Source organism: Leptodactylus fuscus, chromosome 9 (genome assembly GCF_031893055.1).
Source record: "Leptodactylus fuscus isolate aLepFus1 chromosome 9, aLepFus1.hap2, whole genome shotgun sequence".
NCBI classification, from domain to species: Eukaryota; Metazoa; Chordata; class Amphibia; order Anura; family Leptodactylidae; genus Leptodactylus; species Leptodactylus fuscus.
In genome coordinates, this window is record NC_134273.1 from 24,624,406 (window position 1) to 24,650,777 (window position 26,372).

General features: G+C 43.9%; 1 protein-coding gene across 2 annotated transcripts; it reads right to left on the bottom strand.

The window, feature by feature from the left end:
- Window positions 1-1,552: 1,552 nt before the first annotated feature.
- Window positions 1,553-24,858, bottom strand: DHX9 (DExH-box helicase 9). 2 transcript variants are annotated; one of them, XM_075287889.1, is made up of 28 exons: window positions 24,777-24,858; window positions 23,609-23,741; window positions 22,828-22,968; window positions 22,591-22,723; window positions 22,371-22,486; window positions 21,824-21,972; window positions 18,608-18,654; window positions 17,466-17,602; window positions 16,914-17,003; window positions 15,668-15,829; window positions 14,368-14,445; window positions 14,048-14,239; window positions 13,831-13,972; window positions 13,666-13,748; window positions 13,238-13,394; window positions 11,884-11,984; window positions 10,945-11,158; window positions 10,747-10,841; window positions 10,490-10,563; window positions 9,311-9,463; window positions 9,023-9,183; window positions 6,321-6,432; window positions 6,074-6,235; window positions 5,867-5,994; window positions 5,559-5,788; window positions 4,898-5,013; window positions 3,135-3,335; window positions 1,553-2,066 (listed from the first exon to the last, which is right to left on the bottom strand). In XM_075287889.1, the coding sequence occupies exons 2-28, from the start codon at window positions 23,717-23,719 to the stop codon at window positions 1,697-1,699; spliced, it is 3,855 nt and encodes a 1,284-aa protein (XP_075143990.1). In that variant the 5' UTR covers window positions 23,720-23,741; window positions 24,777-24,858; the 3' UTR covers window positions 1,553-1,696. The 2 variants fall into 2 exon arrangements, with proteins under 2 accessions (XP_075143990.1, XP_075143991.1); XM_075287890.1 differs by lacking the exons at window positions 21,824-21,972; window positions 22,371-22,486; window positions 22,591-22,723; ... (1 more) ...; window positions 23,609-23,741; window positions 24,777-24,858 and adding an exon at window positions 18,934-18,986.
- Between the last annotated feature and the right edge of the window lie 1,514 nt (window positions 24,859-26,372).

The following is a 26,372-nucleotide window of genomic DNA, read 5'->3' on the forward strand; positions in this document are numbered from 1 at the left end:
GGCTTTTCCGTTGGCAAAAATAATAGAATATTAGTTTCTTAGAGTTGTGGTCCATGGCGCATTTACAGTTGTGCCATATAATCTTATAACAACCAGTTTACATTTCAACATGTAGTAGTACAGTGTTAATATAAGTGTTGTATTTTATTGAGTAATCCACACTTAGAGCATTTATAATTTGTCTATTGATCTATGGAATGGGTGAGAAGTTGATGACATTTGGTATTTCTTAAGAAGCTGGAGGTTTGTTGGTTTTGGGGTTTATTCAAACTCAGCAGATTTCTTGCAGAATTTTGTGACTGAAAGGTCATTCATCTGAAATGGGGCAATATTTTATAGAGTTAATTAACTGTAGTCTATTGTTGCCAGTTTTGTCAATATGTGAGTTCTTGTATGCAAAACCATATACTCATATATTTAGCTACCTTTACTGTGAGGCACCCTATTCTTCCCTAGGGGCAATGCTTCTATAGAAATCACCTGCAGTGCAGCATGGAAGTATAGATAAAGGTTTCAAAGCTGCCTTGGGCAACCCCTCCACTTTATCTTTGCAGCAGTTAGGCCGCTATTTGTTCCCAATAGGGATTTTTGTTTTCAGGAGAAGTAGACTCTGATCTCCAGGGGCAGTAACTACACCTTTCGTTTACACCATTTCTCATACATGTTCCTCAGTGTAAGTACATTACTGTGTTCTGTATTTGGAAGAAGAGTGCACAACTATATATTCGTAGTTATATAACTGCTCCATGGAGTTTGTACACTTCTATATTGTTCAAAATAAACTATATATATGTTGCATTTGTCCCTAATGAAAGCGCCTTATAGTTTTCTTCCATCTATCAAAATTGCTTGGGCCTTATATTTTAGTGTAACCAGACTTAAAAAGAATGGCCACACTTCCATAAATGGATATCAACCACCTCCCCATCAACACTGGTGGAAACTAGAAGTGGACAATTATGACCTAAATCAAAGTCGTGATTAATCGGGCATTTTACCTAGATTCAGATTAATGGTCCCTTTTACAATAGGAGTATGTACTGGGAAAATTTGTTTGCCCAGCAGTTTTGTTCAGATTTAACACTGATATAAGGGACTCCTGAATTTTGTGATTGACCCTCAGTGGTCCACTGCAGCATCTATGCGTTATGACAGAACCAAAGAGAACAGAGAGCTGCAGCGATGCTCAGGAGAGGTGAGTAACACTTTTTTTGTAATGTTTGATCACCTCCCCGGGGCCTCTGCTTGTTATTGCTCTGGGGTCTGAAGAGTATAATAATAGCAATTCCGATTCAGACACAGTTAGTCCAAATGAAATTGCAGTGAACCTCGCAAATATTTTAATAACCGCACCAAAATAACTGACTTGTGCAAAATAACGTTGGTTATCCTGGTTGAGGTTTGGTTTCGGTTATATTCCGATTAATCGCCCAGTCCTAATAGAGGCCATAAAGGTAATTTGGTTTTTGACATGTTTTGGAATAAAACACTCATAAGACTGAACATTTATTACAAAGCAAAATTACTTTGCCAATTTCTTTTATTGGCTACAGTGAAACCATCAAAGTACAAATGGGGGGGGGGGGGGGGGGGAATTGAACACTACTTGTACAAAGGATGTGCCTACTGTCTTCAACAGCAGTAACATACACAAAAACCTCCACTGGTAAAATGAAATTTGCAACAAAAAAAGTCTTTAGAAGCCTCCGCTTGACTGGCCCCTGAAACCACCTCTGCCTTGAAAGTTTCCTCCAAAGCCACCACCTTGTCCTTGGTATCCACCTCTGAACCCACCGCCTTGATTTCCACCTCTGTAGCCACCACCTTGATTTCCACCCCCATAGCCACCACGGTAACCTCCACCATAGCCTCCTCCATAGCCGCCACCCCTGTAGCCGCTGCCACCCCTGTAGCCGCCGCCACCACCGCCTCTGTATCCTCGATAGCCAGATCCTCCATATCCACCTCCTGAGTTGGAACCACCACGGAAGCCGCCACCTCCTCTATTACCCTGGTAACCACTATCAAATCGAGCCATCTTAGGTGGGCGGGGTCCATCACCAAATCTAGAGAAAAAAATGCAAAATAATTAACATAGTGAGCTTTGTGCATTCTATCTATATAGTCGTTGTCAAAAGCCAAATGATGATCATTTACTAAAGATGACCTGTCCCCTCTCCTAACATGTCTGTGGCAGTGTCCACAGTCACACAAGCACACTGATGCTCCATTCACAAGGAGGCTCTAAGGCAGTGATGGCAAACCTTTTAGAGACCGAGTGCTCAAACTGCAACCCAAAACCCACTAATTAACCACAAAGTGCCAACATGGCAATTTAATCTTAATACTGAGCGGATCTACAATTGAAGACAAATAAGGACCCGCAAAGTATGATTGTGTGAATGGGGCTTTATAAAGCTTTCAATAATACAAATAACTTTGTACTGAATTTTGTATAATTTTGAACAATTAATTTTCGCTATTTACATAATGTTCACTATTTATATCTGTTTTCTAGTGTCTATGCAAAGTTATTATGACCTGTAATAATATCATGTCTGCTATAAAACAGATATTGTGTGATAAAATTGGTGAAGTGGCCCCCACAAAGTCCAATCTTCTCCACAGTGGCCCCCACATAGTACAATATGCTCCACAGTGGCCCCCACACAGTGTAATCTGCTGCTAAGTGGCCCCAACACAGTACAATTTGCTCCACAGATGGGTGCCCACAGAGAGGGCTCTGTGTGCCACCTCTGGCACCCATGCCATAGGTTCGCCATCACGGCTCTAGGGGGACTTTCAGTTTCCCATTCTCCTGACTGAAGGTGGGCCTTGCTTTTGGACCCCTCCCCAGTGATCAGACAGATAACTGTCCATGACAGAATCCTGTTTAAAAGGTTGTATAAGTCAAGAAAACAGCTGATTTCTTCCAAAAGTAGTGACACCTACTATGGCTCATCCCTATTCACTTCAAACTAGCTAAGCTGCAAAACCAGACAAAACAAACAGACATGGCCAGGCAAAGCATTACTATGGGATGTCGCCACATGTTTCTGACCCTGCCCCATGCATTTAATGCTCCGCTGTGACTTCTGTTGTGTAGAGTCATCTGGAGCACAGCAGTTCCTTACCTAGCATTTCCTATCATAAGATTAATTCCGGCGGTGGTTGGTTTGGATAGTACGCGGATCATGTTCAGCATCTTCTCATTGGTAGGATCCAGCTGAGACAAAATGTCTGGTTGTTTAGTGACTTCTACAACAAGCGCTTCCAATGCAGACTTCAGGGCAGTAATTGAAGCTGCGTCCTCATGGGACATGGTCAGTTTGATCCTGCAGAGGAGACAATTTTACAGACTGAAGTATAGAAAATCCTCCAAATTATGAGCTCAGATTATGCAGGAGTCAAAACCTGGGAAAGGAATACGCAAATAAATCCTGCTTGGTACTAAAGAACAATTTGCTCTAGCACTATCTTTTGGAAGGTAGCTCCCTATAGATTGATGCTATGGTTTTGCTTTTTGTTTAAACCTGACAGCATAATTTGGGAATACCCAGGCAACATATACAAAACTCAAATTACATAGAAAAAAAAAAAATGTATATCTGCAATGATTTTTGCAGAAATTCTGCTGAGTTTTCCTCTATGGACTATCTGACAATATTATATCTATACAGAAAACGCCAGCATCTCCATAGGTAGAACTGACATGCTGCAATTTACAAAAATGCAGTTTTTAAAACCACACCATTTCCACTGCAGATATTTTCCTGCAATGTGTGGATGGGATTAGCCAGAATCCTATTCACTTTGCAGATATTGTAAATTGCAGCATTTTTGCAACATGTGGACCTGGTCTTAATGGGATAGTCCTGCAAATGACACTGATGTGCTATCCAAACTTCTGATATATATTTTTAATATTAGTGTTAAATAGCTAAACGGTCAATAACTTTTCATCAAACTTCGCAAAAATGAGCAGTATTTTAATCAGAGAAAAATGCTTCACTCTCTTATCAGGCTGTTTTGTGGCTCCCCTTTGCTAAACAGACTTTCACTCCAGATGGAGCGCAGATCACATGACTCAGAGCGGGAGTGAGTAGAGGGAGGTAGTAGCACAAACACAGGTTTAGTGTATTGCTGGAGCTAAACAGGGGCTTTTTATCACAACCAATGTATTATATTCCCAGTAGAGGTCAGTACTTCTCTCTCTCTATATCACTAGCTCAGGCAGAAATGCACACTGCTAACACAGCATATAGAGGGGAATACAAACCACAAAAACCTGCAGTATACAAGTCAAATAATGACCAGATAGATTGTCATTCCTCATATATAGAGATGAGCGAATACTATTCGAAACGGTAGTTTCGAATAGCACGCTCCCATAGGAATGAATGGGAGCGGACAGCACGCAGGAGGTTAAGCAGGCGGACGCCGGCTGTGTCCATTCATTCTTAGGTGAGCGTGCTATTCGAAACTGCTGTTTCGAATAGTATTCGCTCATCTCTACTCATATACAGTGGACCACTGATTTATGCTACATTTGTTTAAAGGCTAAACACACATAAACTATGATCCATGGACCTGTGTACACTGGACAGTCATAGGAATGTTTCTCAAACCTCAAATGGAGCAAGAAGGGATACGGATAATGACAAGCACCTAAACCAATGTAAAGAATATTAGGAAAAGACATAACGCGCCATTAATCATAAGACAGAAGGAAATACAGCAGAATCCAAGTATGCAGGTCAGCTGCTGAGTTTGTCAGCTTTACAGTACAACATATGGGAAAATAGCTGCTAGAGCCAGGACATCTGGCCTGAATCAGAGCATGGAACCACCTCCACAACCTTACACACAGGCACAGAGAACACGTCAATGCACATACCATTCATCCAAGAGTATGGTCTGTCCATCTGACATAATTTTTTTGGAGGCGAACAGGAGCAGCTGTATGGGGCTCACCATGGTCATCACTTTAGCAGAAATTGCTCTTGTACGGATCTGAAAGCATATAATAAATGTAATAGTGCAAAAAACTAAAACTAGCTCATGAATTTTTGACTAATTCCAATGCAGCCTAAAAGGTGGTGGTAGAGCAGAGGCAAAAATAATACTCTTATGTCTAGTGCCGAGTCAGAGGAAACCATGGTGGTCCTAAGACCTCAACTTACCCATGTAATAGGTGGTAAGGGTCTATTGGGGATCCCAGCCTCCCCCAACCCATAGTACTGAAACATCACGTGTAGTACCAGGCACAGCCACTACAGATGAACACCATCAGCCAATGGTAGGGGAGCAAGGAAGTGACCCCATGGATCTCATATGGACAACCTAATCTTAGGTCAAGTTGCCAATTTTTAATTTAGCCAAGCCAATTCTGTATTTTACTTGCTATAAGGATTTCATTTTGACATTCTTGCTGTCAGTGTTTTTGACAATCTGCTTTACAGAAGACATTGTGGGCCATGGAGCATGGAGAAATGCAAGAAATGGGTTCAGGTTCATTATTGATGAGTGAACACAAGTTTTTTCAATTGAAGTTTTACCTTTTCACCAAAAACAAAGAATGGAGATGGATACTTCATGTCTTGACTGCTGAAGGGGCAGTTGACAGAGGACTTGTGGATCAGAGCGTTACGGCCCTCAGTTGTGAGGATCTTCCGTTTTTCCTTGTGGTAACAGACATTGGGGTAGACTCCGAACGCCAGCAGGGAGATGACCACATCCAGGTTATTGTCCGGACCCGTGTTGTTGAAAACTTGATTCATTAAACATTCTAGAAGAAAGAAAACTTTCTTACTACACATGTAAGAGGAGGAATGAGAAAGTGACTCCCGAGCTGTGGGCAGCCTACCTTCAGGAAACCCTGCATTTACCAAGATGTCCTTCAGCTGCACTTTGGCTTCCCATGTCATGCGCAAGGTTGCCATATTGAGACGTTTGTGTTCACAAAATCTGATCTCCGCATCTTCTCCTCCCATTCTAAATGAAAAGGACACCAGAGATGAAGAGACCGACCCTTCACCAATGTAGTCAATAACTTCACATCCCACTAACATACCTTGCGTCATCCCAGGCTTGAAAGACGCACAGAAGAGCCACATGATCAGAGAAACGGTTGCCAGCAAAGTTTCTATGCACGTATCCCAGTCTCCGGCCTTCACTGATAAACGGCTCGGGGAAACACGTGGCAGCGGAAATTGTGCAGAGAGCATCTCCAACGCTGCAATGGAAGAAAATCACATCAGTTCTAAGCTTTGTGGGCCGGAGTACAAATTATTTTACTGCAGAATCTGCCAACTACTCACTAGAAGATACAGCCCATGATCATCATTTTTCCCAGTCGGGGCTCAATAGGCAGTTTAGCCAATATTCTTCCCAATGGAGTCAGCTCATCATTGGAGTCCAAAGCGTCGAGCTCTAAAAGGACAAAGCGCAGCTTAAGAAATTATGCTGTCAATCTATTCATAATCTTATACCAGGAGAGTACTTGAGGGGTATTCCTGAGAATGAAGGGCAGCAGTGTTGATTTATTGCTGATCCCCTTCAAGCTTTCCCTCCAGCCATCCACGGGGTATATGGATTGCAGCAAAGCCCATTCACATGCAGTTCACTGAGCAGGCTGGTGACCAATGCAAAACAGTCAAAGGGCTGGAGCAGCCCCTTTTACTATCAGGATTGGTAGAAGGGAATTCAAGAGGTCACATCCCTACTAATCATAAAGTAAAGGCAAATCCTAGCAGTATGAGCTTTGCAATGTTTGTCTCCATAATAAGCAAAACCCTCTGCGCAAATGTTCTATTAGATTATGTAAAGGACCACCGATATACCAGGACCCCCCTCTAATAAGCACAAAGAGCTGCCTTCACTCTGATGAACACATTATGATCTGATATTAAGAGGGTATCCCAGTCAGAGCAAGTTATACTGATCGGTGTAGATCACAGCGGATCAAAAGAACTGGAGTCCTTTGCACCCCAGTTTTGATTTGGAGCAGCAGGACTGAAAGCACACCCATTAATTTCAATGGAACAGGCAGAGACGCAGTGCCGGATATCAGTTACCACCAGCGGTCCTACTAAAACAAATGGAGCTGGGTGTAGAGTCTGTCCTTGTGCTCTATTCAAAGCACCCTACTTCTTGCAATCAGAGAGTGCCAACTTTCTGACCTCCTTTTGTTAGGGGGTAACATGCTCTGCTTGGCTAGCCAGTACTTCTGAACCAGCAACAACCAGCTTCATAGTACAGTAAAGCGTAAGCACCATCTGAAAGTATCTGGGTGCAGCACCTACAGGGATCTATATATGAAAAGCGGATCAACTGCTACTATTAATATTACCCATCTATACTAAGAACACAGGAAGTTATAACATGTGAAATATTACATGACTTATCATCCTTACTAGCTGGTACCCGTGACTTCGTCTGCGGTGATTGTAGAAGTGGGTACAGGCGTGGGTAAGGTTTTCGTACTGTGTATAAGGTATGGGATATAAAATGTAACTGTGTATCTTGTTTTTGCTGTAATTCTGAGAGCACATGAGACTTTTGTGTTGAATGTAATTTGTATTTCAGCCGCTATACAGTGTTGGTATAAACTGTACATAGTGTCTTTGGGACAGAGGTATTTCAGGTTAATATACTTCGATATACGACATTGTATGATTTGTTATTTTCCGCCAGTACATGTAAGTTTTGGGCACAGGATACTCTTGAGTAAGCAACATAAAGTCTTGCCCTGTGCATGACAGTTTAGTAACTCCATGTGCCTCTTATTAATAGCAATTAACCCCATCATGTCCCTCACATTAACCCCTGTGTAAGAGTTACTGATAGAGATGAGCGAGTACTGTTGGGATCAGCCGATCCGAACAGCACGCTCGCATAGAAATGAATGGACGTAGCCGGCACGCGGGGGGTTAAGCGCGCCGGCTACGTCCAAGCGGAAGTACCAGGTGCATCCATTCATTTCTATGGAGCGTGCTGTTCAGATCGGCTGATCCCAACAGTACTCGCTCATCTCTAGTTACTGATATGTGAGAGACTTGGAGGTAATAATTAAGTATCTTCATTACTGAGGTCTTTTATTAGTCCCTCCATATGTCTCACATATTAGTAACCTTTATATGGGGCACACAGGGGTTAATATGAGGGACATGATTTTATTCCTATTAATGTGAGGCACATGGAGTTACTAACACTAAACTAATAACCCCATGCCTGACATTAATGAGAATAGGAAGTAAAGGAAGGGAGCTGTGTGTTTCTTACTTTCAGTTTGCTAGCAGCTTCGGCAGGAGCTATCACTATAGCAGGCAGAGCTCTGAGCGATTAAGCTCCACCCCCTGGGTTTCCTGCACACCTCGCAAAGGGGAGTGTCCTTATGCCTCAGCTATAGCAGAGACTTTATTTAACTCTTGCAGGTCCTGTGCTGCTGGCATGCCAGTGAAATATGGCAGGAGTGCCACTCTTGGCATGTGTGCCAGGGGTTGCTGACCTCTGCTGTAGGGGGTAATATGAATTTTGTGGCTTGCTATGGTCCAAAGTGTGTGAGATTGCAGAGATAGTGATGTGAGTTTGGGTTTTGTGGGGGTCCTGGGAAAAACGTATGTGTGCTATTGTGACGAAAAGTAGCCTATTGCGCAATCGAGTGTAGGGACTATGTTTGTGGAAAATTTCAGCCAAATCGGGGTCCAAAGTGTGTGAGATTGCAGAGATAGTGATGTGAGTTTGGGGTTTGTGGGGGTCCTGGGAAAAACGTATGTGCGCTATTGTGACAAAAAGTAGCCTATTGCACAATGGGGTGTATTAACTATGTTTGTGGAAAATTTCAGCCAAATCGGTCAAGCGGGTTTTGCGTGATTGACTAACAAACATCCGAACACACAAACCCACAAACATCCAAACTCACAAACTTTCACATTTATAATATTAATAGGATACCCAGCATGAAAATGCAAAACTAACGGAAGCAAAGAACCCTACTGATAACCTGAAGATCATAGCTTACCCCTAAGCGTGTGCTCCGCTTCTATGACGGCATCCAGTGGAGGAGGTTCTATGGCCTTCGACAGAAACTGGCCGATGCCGCCCAACCGCAGGAGTTTAATGCTCAGAGCTACCTCATGCAGAGGAGTACGGAATATTTCTGGTGTAAGGTGACTCTCCAAGCTAGAAAATACAACAGCAAAATTACTGACGATCATGAAAGTACATATATAACATTTCAGCATTGTATTCCACCCAAAGAACCACCAACCCACCCTCATAATCTTGTCAGTACCCTGCAGCTCCTCACCGTTCAAAGCGTGCCCTGCTGCACAAGTGGAAACAGAATCCTGGTCGGACACGGCCCGCTCTGCCTTTCCTCTGCTCAAGATTGGTTTTGGAAGCCCAGACAGTGGCATAGTTCGTCATGTTGTTGTGGGATGTAAAGAGCTTCACTTTTTGCCTGCAAGTGAAAAAAACAAACACGGTTAAAAAGGCAAAATAATAAGGGAGCTAGGCATATTTCCTAAATATTAGGAAGTCACATTGGATGGGATACTGATCCTCATATATGTCAAGTAGTTTCAGGCAGAGATGTGGTCATACATTTCCTACTACCCTAATCTGCATCAGCACTAAAAGGGCTTCTATCTTTGTAACACGTGAATGGAGCTGCATAAGTGCCAAAATGCTCAGTGACAGCGCCTATCAGATTGTGCAAGTCATTGGGCTTTTTAGACTTTGTGACAGTTCAGCTTTGAAGCAGTATTACATCTTGGAAAAACATGGCCTAAATGGAAGTATGGGGCTCGTTCCTCTGCCCACCAGGTTGTGTTCAAAGTATATAGTTGAGCACGACTGTTCTGTGTCCTTTCCATAACTCCTAAAGGCCTAAATAGTTACAACACATTAGATAGAAATGTTACAAAGATTCTGCTGTTAAGGACATTTCATCCACAAGATAGGGAATAAGTGTGTGATCACTGGGCGCCCGACTGCTGGTTCCCTTCCAGCAATCAGAAGAACAAGGAAAAGTCCCCCAAAACCACCTTGTGAATTTAGTACTAGTGCACCTGCATTACCGGCGCTCCATTTACTGCTACAGGGCTGCTGGTACTTTAACCTCTGGCAGCCCCATAGAAGTAAATGGAGCATCGGTAACACAAATGCACTGGCACTCCCATTTACAAGAAGGCTTTAGGACTTTTGGTCTCATCCTCCTGATCACTGATGAACCCAGCTGTCAGGGCCCCGGCGATTGGAGACTTGTCCCCTATCGAAAGGACAGGGGATAAGTGTCCATAATGACGGAACCCCTTTTTTTCTGCAGCTCATCTTACGTCGATCCTTCCTAAATGGTCACTACTTGGTTTTTTTCATATAAGCATTTGCAGGGACACATGGCGCCTTTATAAAACTGAAATCTCAGGTCAGCCTATCATGCGTATGACAGATGGGTTATACAGATAATGTCTTCATGTGCACTTACTTGCAGGAGTCTATGACATAGACCACATCATTTATAGTGATACTGGTTTCGGCAATATTTGTAGACAGAATAACCTGTTGGATATAAAATGAACATGTATGAATGATAATGGAGGCTCCATATTATATATCACTCCACAACTGGTCACTGATTTCTGCAACTTACTTCCTTTATATTGTTATAATGTACAATAATACTATAAAAGGTACAGTTGTAATAGTGTCCCTGATAGTAGCAGATACGAGTATTGACTTTACCTTGATTATTCCATCTGGAACGGGGTCAAACACCTTCCTTTGCTCCTCACGTGGTATCTGTGAATGCAGTGGTAAAATTCGGTAATGATGGCTGCCTAAAATGATAAAAGAATAAAATAATGATTGAATTTGCAGCCAAGGACCAAGCACTGAATTCCCAAAACCCCAACATTACAGTACAATGGTTAGCAGCCTCACCAAAATGAGGGTTCATCTCAAGATGCTTCTGCATGGCGTAAATGAGATTCCAGCCAGGTAAGAAGACCAGCACAGCACCGGGGACGTTCAGGGTTTCGATATACTTCAAGAGGGCTTCAATGAGCTCAATGGGAGTTTCCTTTTCAGTGAGCTGTGACATTGAACGACGAGTCTCAGGGCCGTAACCATCACCACATATGAGATTGCAGTTAGTCTGTAGGAATGTAAGAAGGAGAGGTGTAAATATTGGGAAGGGAGGTGACAGAAACGTGATGGGCATTAAAATAAGTTTTCCTAAGGATAGGTCATCAGGAGAAGACCACCCGGGGTCCAGTTTTAGCTTATGGTTGAAGCTGAGCACAGACCATGTGACGTCATGTTCATCCATCACATGTCCTGATTATGACTCAGCCTCTTCACACATCTAATCTTCAGGAGTCTGACACCATAAGGAGAGGACATCAATTGATAAGCCTGGAAAATTTCTTTAATAAAAAAGTCTTTGACCCAAAGGAGTCTAAATCAGGCCAAAGACAGAACAAACCTTGTAAAGGAATTTTTATTTTACCTGCTGTAACCTCTATGGAGTGGCAGTGCACAGTCAACTGCTTCTCCGCAAAATTCCTGTTCACTGCAACCGTGCAGATCCCTGTCCGGACACTTGATGGAGACCTAGTGGGCCGACCCCATCAAGCTAACATATTTATCATCTAGTGTATATGAAAACCCCCCGTGTAAAGCCACGCTTACACCGACTAGAGGAAACCCCTAATACTTTGAGGGATTTGGATAAAAAGTACCATTAATAAAATCCATTCTGGCATATCAGGCTCCACCCCCCGATGTACCTGCAGGTTGATTTAGATATCTATAAGAAGATGATGATCTTTGCAATGGTTCCTCACTATATTATATATCCATAACAAGGAGTCTACTCACATCGTCATCCTCTCCTCCTTCTTCATCTTTGTCTTTCTTCTTTTTTTCCATTGGAGGAGGCCTGAACTGAGTCATCTGAATGCAGTCTTCTAAGAAATATTCTACCATACAAAAGAAAAAGAACTTTAAAAGATCAACGTCATTTAGTCTATGTATACTGTATCTAAAAACCTCCAAAATGTGGTGCCAATAAATAGAATAATTAGAGATGAGCGAGTAGTATTTGATCGAATACCTCGCTGCCATAGGAATGTGTGTAAGCGGCTGAACACCAAGGGGTTAAGCGCATTCGAATTTCCGATGCGCTTAACCCCTTGGTGATCGGCCGCTTACACGCATTCCTATGGCAGCGAGGTAATCGATCGAATACTACTCGCTCATCTCTAATAATAATATATCTTTTTTAAATCTTCAGCATAGAAAGAACTACCAATCATCCACCATTAGAGGGCGCTCATGGTATGCAACTAACACACTGAACGGAGTAACAACACAGTATAGTCAGTTCCCTCTAGTGGTGTCTAAACAGCCAGAATTGTAGCTTTTGCTAGGCCTATGCAGGGCGAGTTGGAGATTTGTGCCAGAAAACAATTGAAATGTTAGTAAAGAAATTAGATTATTTTGAAGCTAAAACATAGTGTTTAGAACTTGGAGACGCGCTCTAAAGCAGTGATCCACCATTGGAATATTGATGGCTTATCCATACTAGATCTGCAGGGGTCTGACAATCGAGACCGGTTGTTCTGGGACCCCTTTAAACAAGTAGCGCACCATCTAGTGCAGGGGTGCCCAATACGTCGATCGCGGGATGCAGGGATCCCCGGTGTCTGCTTGTTCACAGTGCAGGCTGAGAGTCATCTCCAGACACTGGCAGGCGGGGCTGCCGCAGCCCCAGCCTACCAGTGTCCAGAGATAACTCTCAGCCTGCGCTGTGAACAAACAGACACCGGGGATCCCTGGGCGGCCACAGAACGCCGCTGTCTCCTGCTCTCACGATCCGCCCGTCCCCGCCCACAATCCCACCCATAGGCCCGCCCCGGCCCCGCCCTAGTAGATCTTTTGACTTGGTCAGCTAATAAAGTAGCTCACACACTGAAAAAGTGTGAGCACCCCTGATCTAGTGGCTATATTATAAAACACGTACCCTTCATATCAAGGTAAACAGATTGTGTTAATCTGAGATACTGAAAAGATAATGAAGCCCAAGACAGACCACAATAGGCTACAAGTTTGTTCTCGGGGCTCTCCATCTCTAACCATAAAAAAGATAAAATCCAGAGTAAGCTACTCTAGAAGCAGGGTATACGGTCTGCAGTTAGAACAAGACAACACCGAGACTGAGCATGAAACGTACCTTGGACAGGAAATGTCCGACCATAGACCTCAATGATGGGACAGTTAAAGAAGTATTCACAGAACATGCTGGTATCTATAGTGGCCGACATAAGGATAACCCGAATGTCTGGGAAAGCCTGAATCACATCCCGCAGCACCACTAGCAGGAAGTCAGTCTAAAGGAGAAAGAGAGAGGGGGAAAAAGGATTAAAAATGAAGAATGTGTAACTAGAAACGGACATAAGAAATACCCTGTAACTAGAAATTGTAGAGGCCCGTGACCCTAGCACTGAATACCTATAAGGTGGTCACCATCATTCCCAATAAAGCCACAGTCAATGAAAGCAATGGCTTAAATTGGGCTCTTCTGCCCCCTTGGGGGTCTAAGCAGACAGACTCCAAACTGTTAAAATCTTCTGTCGATTCTAATTTAATAGCAAAACTCACATTAATATCACGCTCGTGAATTTCATCTACAATGACGTGACTGATTCCTCTGATTCCGGCCTCCAGTTTCCTCAGGAGGACACCTAAAATACAAGTGTAGAAGATGAAATAATGGTCACGCCTTAAAAAGACGCAAATACAGCTACAAAACAGACCGCCACTCACCGACTGTGCAGAAGAGGACACTGGCATGAGGGCGAGGCAACACAGACTCAAAGCGGACGCTGTAACCACAGCTTTTCCCAATCTCTTCTGCCCTCTCATAAGCGACCCGCTCGGCCACAGACACTGCGCTGATTCTACGGGGCTAAGAAAACCACTGTGAGATTCCAGCAATACTTCATATAGTATAAGCGTGATGGAATTGTCTTCTAACCCTTACCTGAGTCACCACGATATTACACTGCGCAGCCCGGTCACTGTGAATAAACTCATCCAGAATATACTGAGGGACCTGAGTGGTTTTACCACAGCCGGTGGCTCCACGAATGATCACAACGGGGTTGTTGCGCACGGCGTCCAGGATCTCAGTCTCAAAGTTTTTGACAGGCAGAGATTCTCGCTCCTGCAGAATCTGGGGGAATTACCAACACACCAGTTAGACTACAGGAAAGTGTTATAAAATATCAACATGCACCGCAACTACTAAAGCAAAAGTCACAACTAACCCTACATGATAGGATTTGTGATGGCGGCACTCACCGGCTGCAAGCTCTTATCTTGCTCCAGCTGATACAGCAACTCATTCTTCAGGTCTGCGCTGATCTGCTCTTGGGTTGCCTAAAAAGACAAAAGAACCTGGTGTAAGCGGCCATTTTCTTGTGGCCTGTGGGCATGCGATGTCGGCTCTGCCCGAGGCCTAGAAGTTTGAACCCAGCGCTGGAAAAAGTCGCGCAGAGAGGCCGTTCCTGAAGAAGATGGAGGTGGCGCTGGAGAGTTCTCTCGCAGCATTGGGGACGCCCCCAGTGCTGTGAGAGAACTCATTTGCATTCTGACGAAAACCAGGATTTCTACTGAACGGCGGCGCAGAGAAGACATCTAAAGGTAGGAGAAGAATAGCCATTCTTAAGGCTATTCCTACGTGTGATTGGTAAAAAATGTGATTTTAATTATAGAATCCCTTTAATGTTGGCAGGACACCTTGTACTTAGTAATAGGGCCATTTAATATACCATATAATTAACTAGAAAGTTGGGGGGAAAAAAAACTCACAATGGGATGGAGTTGAAAAAAAAAAAAACAACTACTGTATACTAATGTAGTGCAGTCTATGAGCAGATCGGATATAGGCTTAATATATATGCCTTCATACGGCTCCAGGCTGCCATGACGTCTGGTCGGCTCCCACGATCTCATCCGCGTGGAAGCTGTCCTGGACGAAGAAGTAGTGGTCACTGGGCCAGCGGGAGAAATTATGGTAGGGCACTTTTTTTTTTTTACTTTGGAGCCCACAATGAAAGGGTTAACACAATGAAAGCTCCGATCCGATCACGGATTTTATCGCTGTAATGTTGGGAGAGGGATGTCTAAAAAAAACATGGCTTCCGCAGCATTCCACACACTGTGTGGGGTACTACAGCTCAGCCTTGGATTTCCTGAATTTGGGTCATCATTGCGTCCAACACCAGTGACCCCTACAGGTTATCTGTTTGAAGAGATAGCAGCGTTTGGATGATCACTGCAGGCTGTGCAATGAGAACCAAGCACAGGCCATACAAATTGTAGCCATTGTGTTTGGTATTGCAGCTCAGCCCCATTTATTTAGGAGCTACAAACAAGGTTTCCAATGAACATACCACATGACCCATAAAGTTGAGCTGCAATACCAGCCATAACAGAGGTGGCGCTGTTTCAAAAAGAAAGCAGTCGAGTTCCTGTACAACCTATTTAACATTAGTAACCTCAGTCCCCAGGTTTTTACTTCTTATAGCTAACTGTGGTTATGCAGAATATAGCCAAGAAACATTTTATGGAACAAAATCCCTTTCGCACAAATACTTACAAATGCAAGAGGACCTTCATCAATGTTACTGCTGGTCCACGGGTTCCAGTTCTCCTGTGGTGGGGACCAGGGCACCACGCCAGACAAACTCTGCCGCTGAGAAGGCTCAAAGTGAACCAACTTTCCCAGATTAAGGGACACTGGCTGGCTCGGATCCTGGGGCTGTGAATGATAACAGGATTATACAGTAGAAACATTACATAACCCTTTGTATAAGGCGAGGACGGCTGCGCTACATTTTACTAAGGGATCTCCAGGATAGAGGTAAAGCAGCGCAGACAATCTACTGCACCACAAGCAGAAATACAACGGACATAGCATAGACCAGGGGTCCTCAAACTTTTCAAACAGGGGGCCTGTTCACTGTCCCTCAAACCAGTGGGGGGCCGAAATATAGTTAAAAAAAAAATAATTAAGATTATATATTCCACAATAGTGCCCCCCCCCCCAGTATTATATGCTCCTCAGTATGATCCCCCACTCCACTGTATTATATGCTCCTCATTACACCCCCCCACCCCACTGTATTATATGCTCCTCAGTACCCCCCCCACTGTATTATATGCTCCTCAGTACCCCCCCCCCACTGTATTATATGCTCCTCAGTACAAACCCCCCACCCCACTGTATTATATGCTCCTCAGTACCCCCCCCCCCACTGTATTATATGCTCCTCAGTACCCCCCCCCCACTGTATTATATGCTCCTCAGTACAACCCCCCCACTGTATTATATGCTCCTCAGTACAACCCCCCCACACTGTATTATATGCTCTTCATTACACCCCCCACTGTATTATATGCTCCTCAGTACAAACCCCCCCACCCCACTGTATTATATGCTTCTCATTATGCACCCCACTGTATTATATGTTACTCAGTACCCCCCCACTGTATTATATGCTCCTCATTACGCCCCCCCCACTGTATTATATGCTCCTCATTACAACAAACACAGACATACAATCACACACTCACTCTGTTATACTTACCCGTGAAGAGCGTTCTTCTCCTTCAAACTGGGGCAGAGGTCACTCTCTGCAGTCAGTGTAGGCCGTGCAACCGCGGCCTACACTGACAAGCTTTCAATTGTATGTGCTGCAATCAGTTCTCTATCGGGGAATCGGATTCCCAGTTAGTGAGCGATCAAGGTGATTGCGCGCGGGACACAAGCGGCCATAAAATACATGGCATGCCCAGTCAATTGTATCATGTTGTTCTGTGGAGTGGGATGAGACTATACTCACTGGATAAGGTAACTCGATGTTCAGTTCCTGAACGATATTGTGCAGCTGCTTCTGAATATCAGGGCTAAGATTAACTTCATATGGTTCAACCTGGGAAGGAGAAGGAAATGTCAAAGGAGAAACGTGAAATCAATTTCTCAAAAGTGGAAGACAACGCTGTCCGTATTATGGACAAATGTAACAAAAAAACATCAACATAAAAATAGGACAGTGCATAGGAAACCCCCCCCCAAAAAACAAACAATACAGGCAAACAGATTATCTACATAGTAGTAGCACTTATCGGACAGGTCTCTGGTCTGGGCGACTTTATCTACAACTACAAGTTGGTCAATGGGGACATTATGACACCGATAAAAGTAGAACCTGCTGTGACTTTTTGTTGAGAAGTGAGGGCGCAGGGGTGGCAGAGGGATGAGGATGGTGAGGGGATGGGGGTAGAGAGTTCTGGCTAAGGGGGATCATCGAACCTGTATTTACAGTGACTTGTAAGGCCGCACTAGTACATTGCTGGCTCCAAGACTTGGCTAACTACTCATTGAGGAAACTCACCGATTCGCCTTCTTTCTTTCTGGTTAGCCCAGAGTAGGGTTCAATAACACTCAAGTGATAGAGCTGCCGAACAATGGACAGAGCACAAGACTGTGCAGCCAACCTCTTGTTAGATCCATGTTCTCGGGCATATATACCTGCAAGATAAATGGCACTGAAATAAACAAGTACTCTCACTCTCTTAAAGGGGTTGTCCCATCACAAGGATCCTATCTATACTGCTGGTTAATGTGGATGTAAGACTTTTCCTAAATACATTGCTTCAGCAAAACTGCTTTGTTTGTCCACTATCTTACTTTATTCAATTTTTTGTGGCCACAGCCCTGACTTAGCTGCTCATGAGTCCAGTGATGTATCTGCTGCTCTCAGGGGGTTGGGAGGAGGGGCTAAGTGCAGGGAGCCAGCCTGTGTATCTAGCTATTCCTGTGTCTACACCATGTGACCTAGCTTCCTGCTTTCATTTCTTCTGTTCTCCCAGTTATCAGGCTAGCTAACTCATTTGTGTTCATTATGGCAGAGACAGGCAGTCTCTGTATGTAACACAGAATGGAGTTGCTGCTGCCTGTACTTCATAGTCCAATATGGGTGGGCGGAGCTACACGTGAATTTGGGGGCGGGGCTAAACGGCAGGTAGCATGTGAAACCTCACCCACCAAATGATGCAAGAAACCAGGAAGAAAGAAGATTTTACAGCAGTGAAGACTGATGAGTATGTGAGGTGGGAATACCCCTTTAAGCCCCATTACCCTCAAACTTGTAAGGGTGATGGAAAACAAAAGGAGGCACTAGATGTCCTCTCATAAATACCCTCCACATACATGTGCGTGCATGACCAGGGTAGTGGCTCAGCAACCCCTGGCAGTATATCTAGGGAATCTGTATGCTTTATCTTCCATGAGAATGATGTCACATGGCTGGTATAGCAGAGGTGGCGCTCGGGGATATCTGCCGCTGCCTCAAACAGCTGATCTGTGGGTGTCTCGGGGGTCAGACCCCACCATCCTAATGATCAATTTTAAAATCCCGCAAAATCCTTTTCACGTTATGTACTTCCACCCATGACCAGCAGATGGCGACATAAGTGCATTTCTGAGAAAACCTACAAGCCTGGATGGGCCAAGTACAGATTGATGTCAACTTACTGCGTCCAAGCTGCTTAACATACAAGTTCATTTCAGCAATAAAACTCCTGCAACGACAGACAGAGGCTTAAATGTCATACAACAACCAACCCCTCGTGGCCAGCAGGCCATGGAGGATATGTCAATATTCACCAAATAAATACATAGACACACATACGAGGCACATTGCAGCGGAGTTAGTTTCAAGCAAAGTACAAAATAACCGCAAGTCAGAAATAATGTCACTGAAGTATCACACAAGTTTTGCTCTCACACGAGACAGTTGTTAGTGGTAACTCCTGCCATTACGGGGAACCAGTCAGTCTTCCAAGCCAAGCGTCACTGACCTGCACATCTCTGCCTAGCAGACAGCGCCTGTGTGTTTCTCAGCCGGCCTTTTGTTTACCTGAAGAAAGTGACAGCAGGAATCAGCAAGCAGCAAATTAATTCACATGGGATTACTTAGTCCAGCCTAAGTCTTAGCCCATGTTTAAGAGAAAGAAAAAGCTGATTCCTGTAGTCACCATACTTCGTCCCAACAACCACAGCCTGTTAACTGTTTACATGCAAACAGAAAACCAGATGCAATGAAAGCAGACTAAGTATATGGAAGCATTTGGAATGGGGGGGTGAAGTATAAAGATTTGAATGACTGAATCCATTATTACTTTTTTATTAATTAGAATAAAGTGCACTTATTACAGAAGAGCAGACAATTTTGCAGTGTACGAGTTTTACTGGGAGTATCAGAGGTGCTCCCTGTAATGCTCTTTTACAACGACAGGCTGAGAAACACACATGCATTGTGAGAAAGGACTGTGCTGGGTGGTATGATGGTATAGGGAACCATATAGGGAACAACATGTCATTCTGTACTCATCCATTACTTCTAAGGCCTCGTGCACACAGGAGGGTACAGACTAGAAAACCTGCTCCGTATACCATCGCCATTTCCAGGCCTGAATCTTTTTTTTCTTTTCCTATCAGTATGTCTTTGTAGAATGGGTGGAAATCCAAGCAAGCATGGGGAGAACATACAAACTCCTTGCAGATCTTGTTCCTGGTGGATTCGAACCCAGGACTCCAGCACTGCTAGGCCGCAGTGCTAACCACTGAGCCACCGTGTTGCCCCTAGGCCTGAATCTTGGCTAGTGATCTATGATGCAAGAAGTCAGTGTCTTCCCTGCAGGATAATTGCCTAGGATCACATTACAGGGCAGCAGTCCCACAGGGAGGAGCATCAAAGATCACTGCAAGTACAGATCTCCAGAAAGGGTGCAAGTCCAGTATATCCACAATATACTAATTGAATTTTCTGGTCCATATTCTGCCATGTGCATTAGGCTCAAGGAGCAACAGGTGACCACAAGGGAGAATTCAATATGGCTTTTACAGGGACTACATATATTGATAGTCTCTGCAAAAGGGACACTTGGAACTTGATTTATTGTGTATAAAGATCCATCTGCAGCGTTTATAGCGGACCCGTCACCTCTCCAGACATGTCTGCTCTAGTCCATACTAAAAAATTATTCTAAAGGAAGTATTAGCATCATTCTGGGTTGTGCTGTCCCTGTTATTACTCCTAGAAAAGGTAGGAATACATCGAAAACTGGGCACTGATAGTTGGGGCGAGTCCCTGCACTCTCTGATACTGTCCAATAAGAGATGTCAGTGTCAGACTGTGTCGGGGCATTTCCATTTTGGCATTAGGAATGATAACACCCAGTTGTCAATTTATTCATACATTTCTAAGAGGATTGAAGGAATGGTGCAATGAGTTATGAGAATCATCATTTCATGAGGAATACAAAGAGTTACTACAGCAGATATTTCAGGAGAGCAAACGGTTCCATCAGCAAGAATTATAAGGGTGAATTCACACATGGCATATTTGTTACAGAAAACTCTGCAACTGAAACTCATCCATCTATCTGAATGGGGCCGTTTAAGCAGGATGCACATTAGGCTTCCCAAGCCCATTTCATGTCCTTCTGCACATGCGGCTTTATATACTGCTAGAAAGCAGACAGTGCGCTGAATTCTGCAGATCGTGCACACGGGCAAGAGATATGAATTCAGCACACTGTCAGTTTTCCCGCTATGTGTCCCGGGGCTGGAGATATCAATGCCATTATAACGGTACCTATCTCTGCCCACTGTCAGAAGGGCGCTCCTGACAGTCTAGCTGGGCTGTGAGGAACATCCCCCTGACTGTACTCATCCATAGACTAGCACTGGGGGGTGTTCTTCACAGCTTAGAGTCATCGCTGGGGGGTAAGGAAACGCTCTCTGACAGTACAGGGCTATGGAAGAGTACTGCCTGGGGGGTGTTCATCACATCCCAGCTAAACTGTCAGGAACGCCCCTTCTGACAGTGGGGAGAGATCGGTGCCGTTATAATATCTCCAACCCTAGGGCACATAACGGGAAAGCTGACAGTGCACTGAATTCAGCGCACCATCGGCTTTCTAGCGGTATATAAAACCGCACGTGCCTGAGGACATGAAAAGCCCTCTTTAAAATGAAAAACTGCAACAAATCTGCCATGTGTGAACTCGCCTTAATACAGCATGTATAATGAACTTCCTTCCATAGGAACCTCTTTGTATCAATCCCCTATGAGGACAACCTACCGTCTATGCCTCATTACTGCAGAGGGAGAAAAATAATGTGAAATACAGTCATACATATTCTGTACATTGCACATGGAGACGGATCCTGCACATGTGCAAGAGATATAACATACTAAGAGGAAGAAATCTGAACATAGAAGAATCTACAAGTAATCCGAAAAAGAAAGTCTTATTCCAGCGCCACCTTTGGGAACACAGCTTCATATAAATCAATGCCTGGTTTCCTGCAAACCTATTGGTATGACCTTGGATGAAAGTCAAGTCAGAATATCTCCTCCGCCATAGTAGTGCTGCAAAAATTATACAAAGCAGTCCATCCTGCTACAAGCCAAAATCCAGCCATCACATTCAGGCGACATTCAGATGGCGGTAACATCACTAATATGGCTGCAAATCCCATCCTATCAGCAGGCCTATGATGCTGTAAGTTTGGGCTGTTAGACCCACGGTCAGGATCTGCAGATATATTATGGGCCATACATAACAAACCACTTATAGGATAGTATGGACTCCATGACCATGAATACATTAGTGTTGTGGTGTGCTAGATCAGAAGGTAGAGCATTGTCCTGCTGCACATAAAGGACAGGACAAGACAAACCTGTTATGGTCAGGCCCCACTTCTGTGTACTTGTAGTCGGCTTGGGATTTTTCCTTTTGGAAGAATTGATTGAGACGCGCTTTTGCATTCTCTAGAGTCCAGTTTCCATGCAAACCTGCATTCAAGTCCACCTCCTCCGACTCCAGTGTCTAGATAGAATGAATGGCAGGAGACGACAAATACGATAAATTCAGGCAGAAAGAAACAAAAACTCTTTATTTTCCATAATTTAATGGAGACACTGTACTCAAAACCGAAATGCATCATTCTTAAAACCCATCACCAACAATGCCCGATGGGTCCGACAGATTTCATTGCACACAGAGCTGTCAATCACTGTGTGTGGGAGGAGTTATCAGGACTCTCACTGTCTTCCCTAGGAGTCCGGTCAGGAGAATTTACTGTGATTTTTACCCCGAAATCCTGCTCCAAACCTATACACCGCAGAGCTCGGCTTCTCTGCCTCATATCTGATAAGAATTCATAAAAACTGATAACAATAACTTCATAGGGGAGTCTAAGTATTTCGTCAGAGGCACTAACATACCGCCTGGGCGTCCTGTTCCTCTCTTTTGGCATAGTAGTCTTTCAGATTGGCTCCTCGGTCCCAGTTTGTACCCCCAGTCTGTGGGCCATATCCTGAGCTTCCCGAAAATGGTGCACCTTAAAGGGAAAGGAGTGACATAACATTTAACATAATAATTGTACTATGGCATTCATAGCGGAACCATTCTCTTAACTCTCATACGGCCATTACAGCCACTTACCTCCTCCACCCCCACCAGTACCAGCACCTTCTGCCTTTAAGGCCAAGTGAGGAGGCAATGGTCCTCCAGAGGGGCCATCAAATCCTTCACTTTTGACGTCTTGAAATCCATCAGTTGAATCTGTCAGCCCAGCCTAAGATAAAAGATACAGATCGACGTGATTACATGAAAACATTCCCATAACTGGCATAAGAATGGAAAATGTGTGAATATTTTATATGACTTATATCCACCTACCCCAAGTGACGGCACTTCATCACTTTGGACTTCTCCCATCCTAACCAGGTAGTTCACAAAGTCGCGAGCCGCGTTACTCTGAGCGTCCTTCTTGTTAGTAGAATTTCCCATTCCTGTGTAATTATAGCCGTCGACACGAACCTATTGCAGGAAACAAGTTATATACAGGATTAATAACTGCAAAGAGGTGTTATGGGGTGGGGTCAGTTACTATATGCTGTCACTAAAGCACAAAGGTTTTCTTCTCTAACCAGGATTGGTACATGAGAAGGCAAGTAGAATCCCTGTATCTCTGTAGTAGCATAGGGACTCTGTATACTACTGAGTGGAGCAGTATACACAGGCCATTTTTTCTGGAGCGCTTCTTTACAGGAGTCCTCTGGGTTAGTCTAGTATGGATGGCATATCCTTAGGATAAGTCATCTATATTAGATCAGTGGTGGTGTGACAGACGGGATCCCCACAAATCACCGATACCAAGACAGAGTGACTCTGCTCATTCGCTGTACAAACTAGTGGCAAGTGTAGGTACTGCAGAGCGGCCCCATAGACTTCAATGTGACAGCGCTGAAGTACTTACACTTGCCGCTACAGTCTGTATGGAGAGTGAGCAGCATGGCTTGTGGAATCTAAATATCAGTGAGAGCCGCGTTGTCTTGGGACAGGTCGGCCATCAGTACTAGAAACCGGATATCCCTTTAAATTGGAGTGCAGAGTTGTAGCACCTTCATTCTTGGGATCAGAGGAGGTACCAGAGACCAGACCCCCATGGATACTGTACCTCACACAAAAACTTCTGTCGATTCTTATTTCCAGCAGAGCGGATGTCATAGTTTGGCGTCACCTTCTTCTTCCCACACCAAGCATACAGGAAATTCTTTATGTCAGCCATGATGGTAGAAAGACTTTGTGACCTGGAAAACAGACATTGTAGTCAAGACTCATGGAATAGGTTTTAATAATGGGATTTATCCATTCGATGTGCAGGGTAATGTATATATTTTATTAGGCATCCCCCTCCCATACCATAGGGATATGTCACTCTGCAGAGATAAAGCTTTTATTCTTTATGTAAATGAGTTAAATCGTGAACAAGACCCCCAATACACCAAGAGACGTGGCCACACACCCGCTGCACAGCTCTTCAACCATCTGACTATGTGTCCCTGTCATGTGATGACTCCACAGGTATACACACAAAAAGAAATTGTGGCCGATTCATCACTAAATCTGTGGTTTCTACATATAAATGTTGTCACAGCTTTCACCTCCTACATGGCAAAGACGGAAATCCAACAATGAAATTTGAGATTTGCCATATGGTAGATTGAAAATGAAACTACACATTGTAAGACAATGATTCCTGATAGTCAGAGAGCGTTCACATCTGCAGTGTTCAGTCTCTTCTGATCCATCACAGGAAACAGATCCCAAGGGACCCCCATTAACTATAATGGGGTCCGTCAGGTGTCCATAGATTTACCCCTGACATTGCAGGAGGGAATAATGTCAGGCTTACAGGTCTTTGTCATTCAGGATTCTGTCACATAGGATGTTTTATTCTCACAGCAAGAAATATCTGCTTGTCCAACGTCGCGGAAACTGCATTGACATGCCTGGGGTGCAAAATGGGTTTGATGCAAATTTTGGAACAGAATCCCCCCCAAAATCACATCAGCCCTGACAAGTGTGAAGTCCTCCCTGGCAGTCACCCAACTAAACACTGGAGTCGGACTGAGGTGACTGATAACAGGGAGTGTAGGCAGCTGCAACCAAGGGAGAGACCCCAATAATGACACTGACAAATACCAGCTGCTCCCTATTCACACTGTAGATACGGCACAGGAGCGGCACCGCTACTAATATGCACGCGCACTTATGATATAGCGACATACCGCAGGGCTGGAAATACAGTAATGTAGACGACATCTATAGAAACCGCTACTCACCAGGTTCTCCGCGCCTCCGCACCACAGGCCTCCGGTCACAATACAACCACAAACAAAATGGCCGCGCGGATCCCACATGCAGGCACGGAGAAGCACTGTGCGCATGCACGAATGTACACTGGCCAATCAGGGAGGAACATTGAACCGGAAGTTATGCATTTTTCTTTAAGCTCGGGGAAACTAAGGAACGCCGGGCGCCATATTTGAATCGGGCAACGCTTGGGATGACACGCCTATCCAGTCATGTGACCTTGTGACGTCAGAAGATCCTTTCGGCGTCTAGTATTTAGCCTTTACCCACACTGAACTGGCTAAATACTATACTCCGTAAGGACCTTTTCTATGTTGCAGACCGAAAAATGGAATGTGTGTGTGCATATTTATGCGCGCACATATTTAAATAAATACTAATAAATTAATTAATTAATTATATATTTATGCGTGCACATATATATGCGTGCACATATATATGCGCGCACATATTTATGCGCGCACATATATGTATGCGCGCACATATTTGCACGCATATATATGCGCGCACACATTTATGCGCGCACATATTTAAATAAATAATACATTTATGAATTAATTAATAAATAAATATTTATGCGCGCACATATATATGCGCGCACAAATTAATGCGCACACATATATGCACGCACATATTTATGCGCGCACATATATATGCGCGCAAATATTTATGTACATATATATGCGCGCACATATATATGCGAGCAAATATTTATGCGCGCACATATATATGCGTGCAGAAATTTATGCACATATATATGCGCGCAGAAATTTATGCACATATATATGCCCGTACAGATTTATGCGCACATATATATGCGCGCACATATTAATGCGCGCACATATATATGCGCGCACTTATATATGGGCGCAAATATTTATGCGAGCTCATATATATGTGCACTAATATATATGCGCGCACATATTTATGCGTGCACATGTATATGCGCGCACATATTAATGCGCGCACATATATATGCGCGCACATATATATGCGCGCACATATTTATGCGCGCACATATATATGCGCGCACATATTTATGCGCGCACAAATTTATGCACATATATATGCGCGCACATATATATATATGCGCGCACATATTTATGGGCGCACATATATCTGCTTGCACATATTTATGCGCACACATATTTATGCGCGCACATATTTATACGCGCACATATATATGCGAGCACATAATTATGCGCGCACATATATATGCGCGCAGAAATTTATGCAAATATATATGCGCGCAGAAATTTATGCGCGCACATATTTATGCGCGCACATATATATGCGCGCACATATTTATGCGCGCACATATATATGCGCGCACAAATTTATGCACATATATATGCGCGCAGATATATATGCACGCACATATTTATGCGCGCACATATTTATGCGTGCACATATATATGCGCGCACATATTTATGCGCGCACATATATATGCGCGCACGTATTTATGCGTGCACGTATTTATGCGCGCACATATTTATGCGCGCACATATATATGCGCGCAGAAATTTATGCACATATATTCGCGCAGAAATTTATGCACATATAT

Excerpts from the sequence above, each read along its gene's own strand:
- DHX9 (XM_075287889.1), bottom strand. The coding sequence starts at position 23,719 with ATGGCTGACATAAAGAATTTCCTGTATGCTTGGTGTGGGAAGAAGAAG. Across the intron at positions 22,724-22,827 it reads ATGAAGTGCCGTCACTTGGG|GCTGGGCTGACAGATTCAAC; the intron begins GTAGGTGGATAT and ends CTTTTATCTTAG. Across the intron at positions 5,014-5,558 it reads TCTTTGTTTTTGGTGAAAAG|ATCCGTACAAGAGCAATTTC; the intron begins GTAAAACTTCAA and ends ATATGCTTTCAG.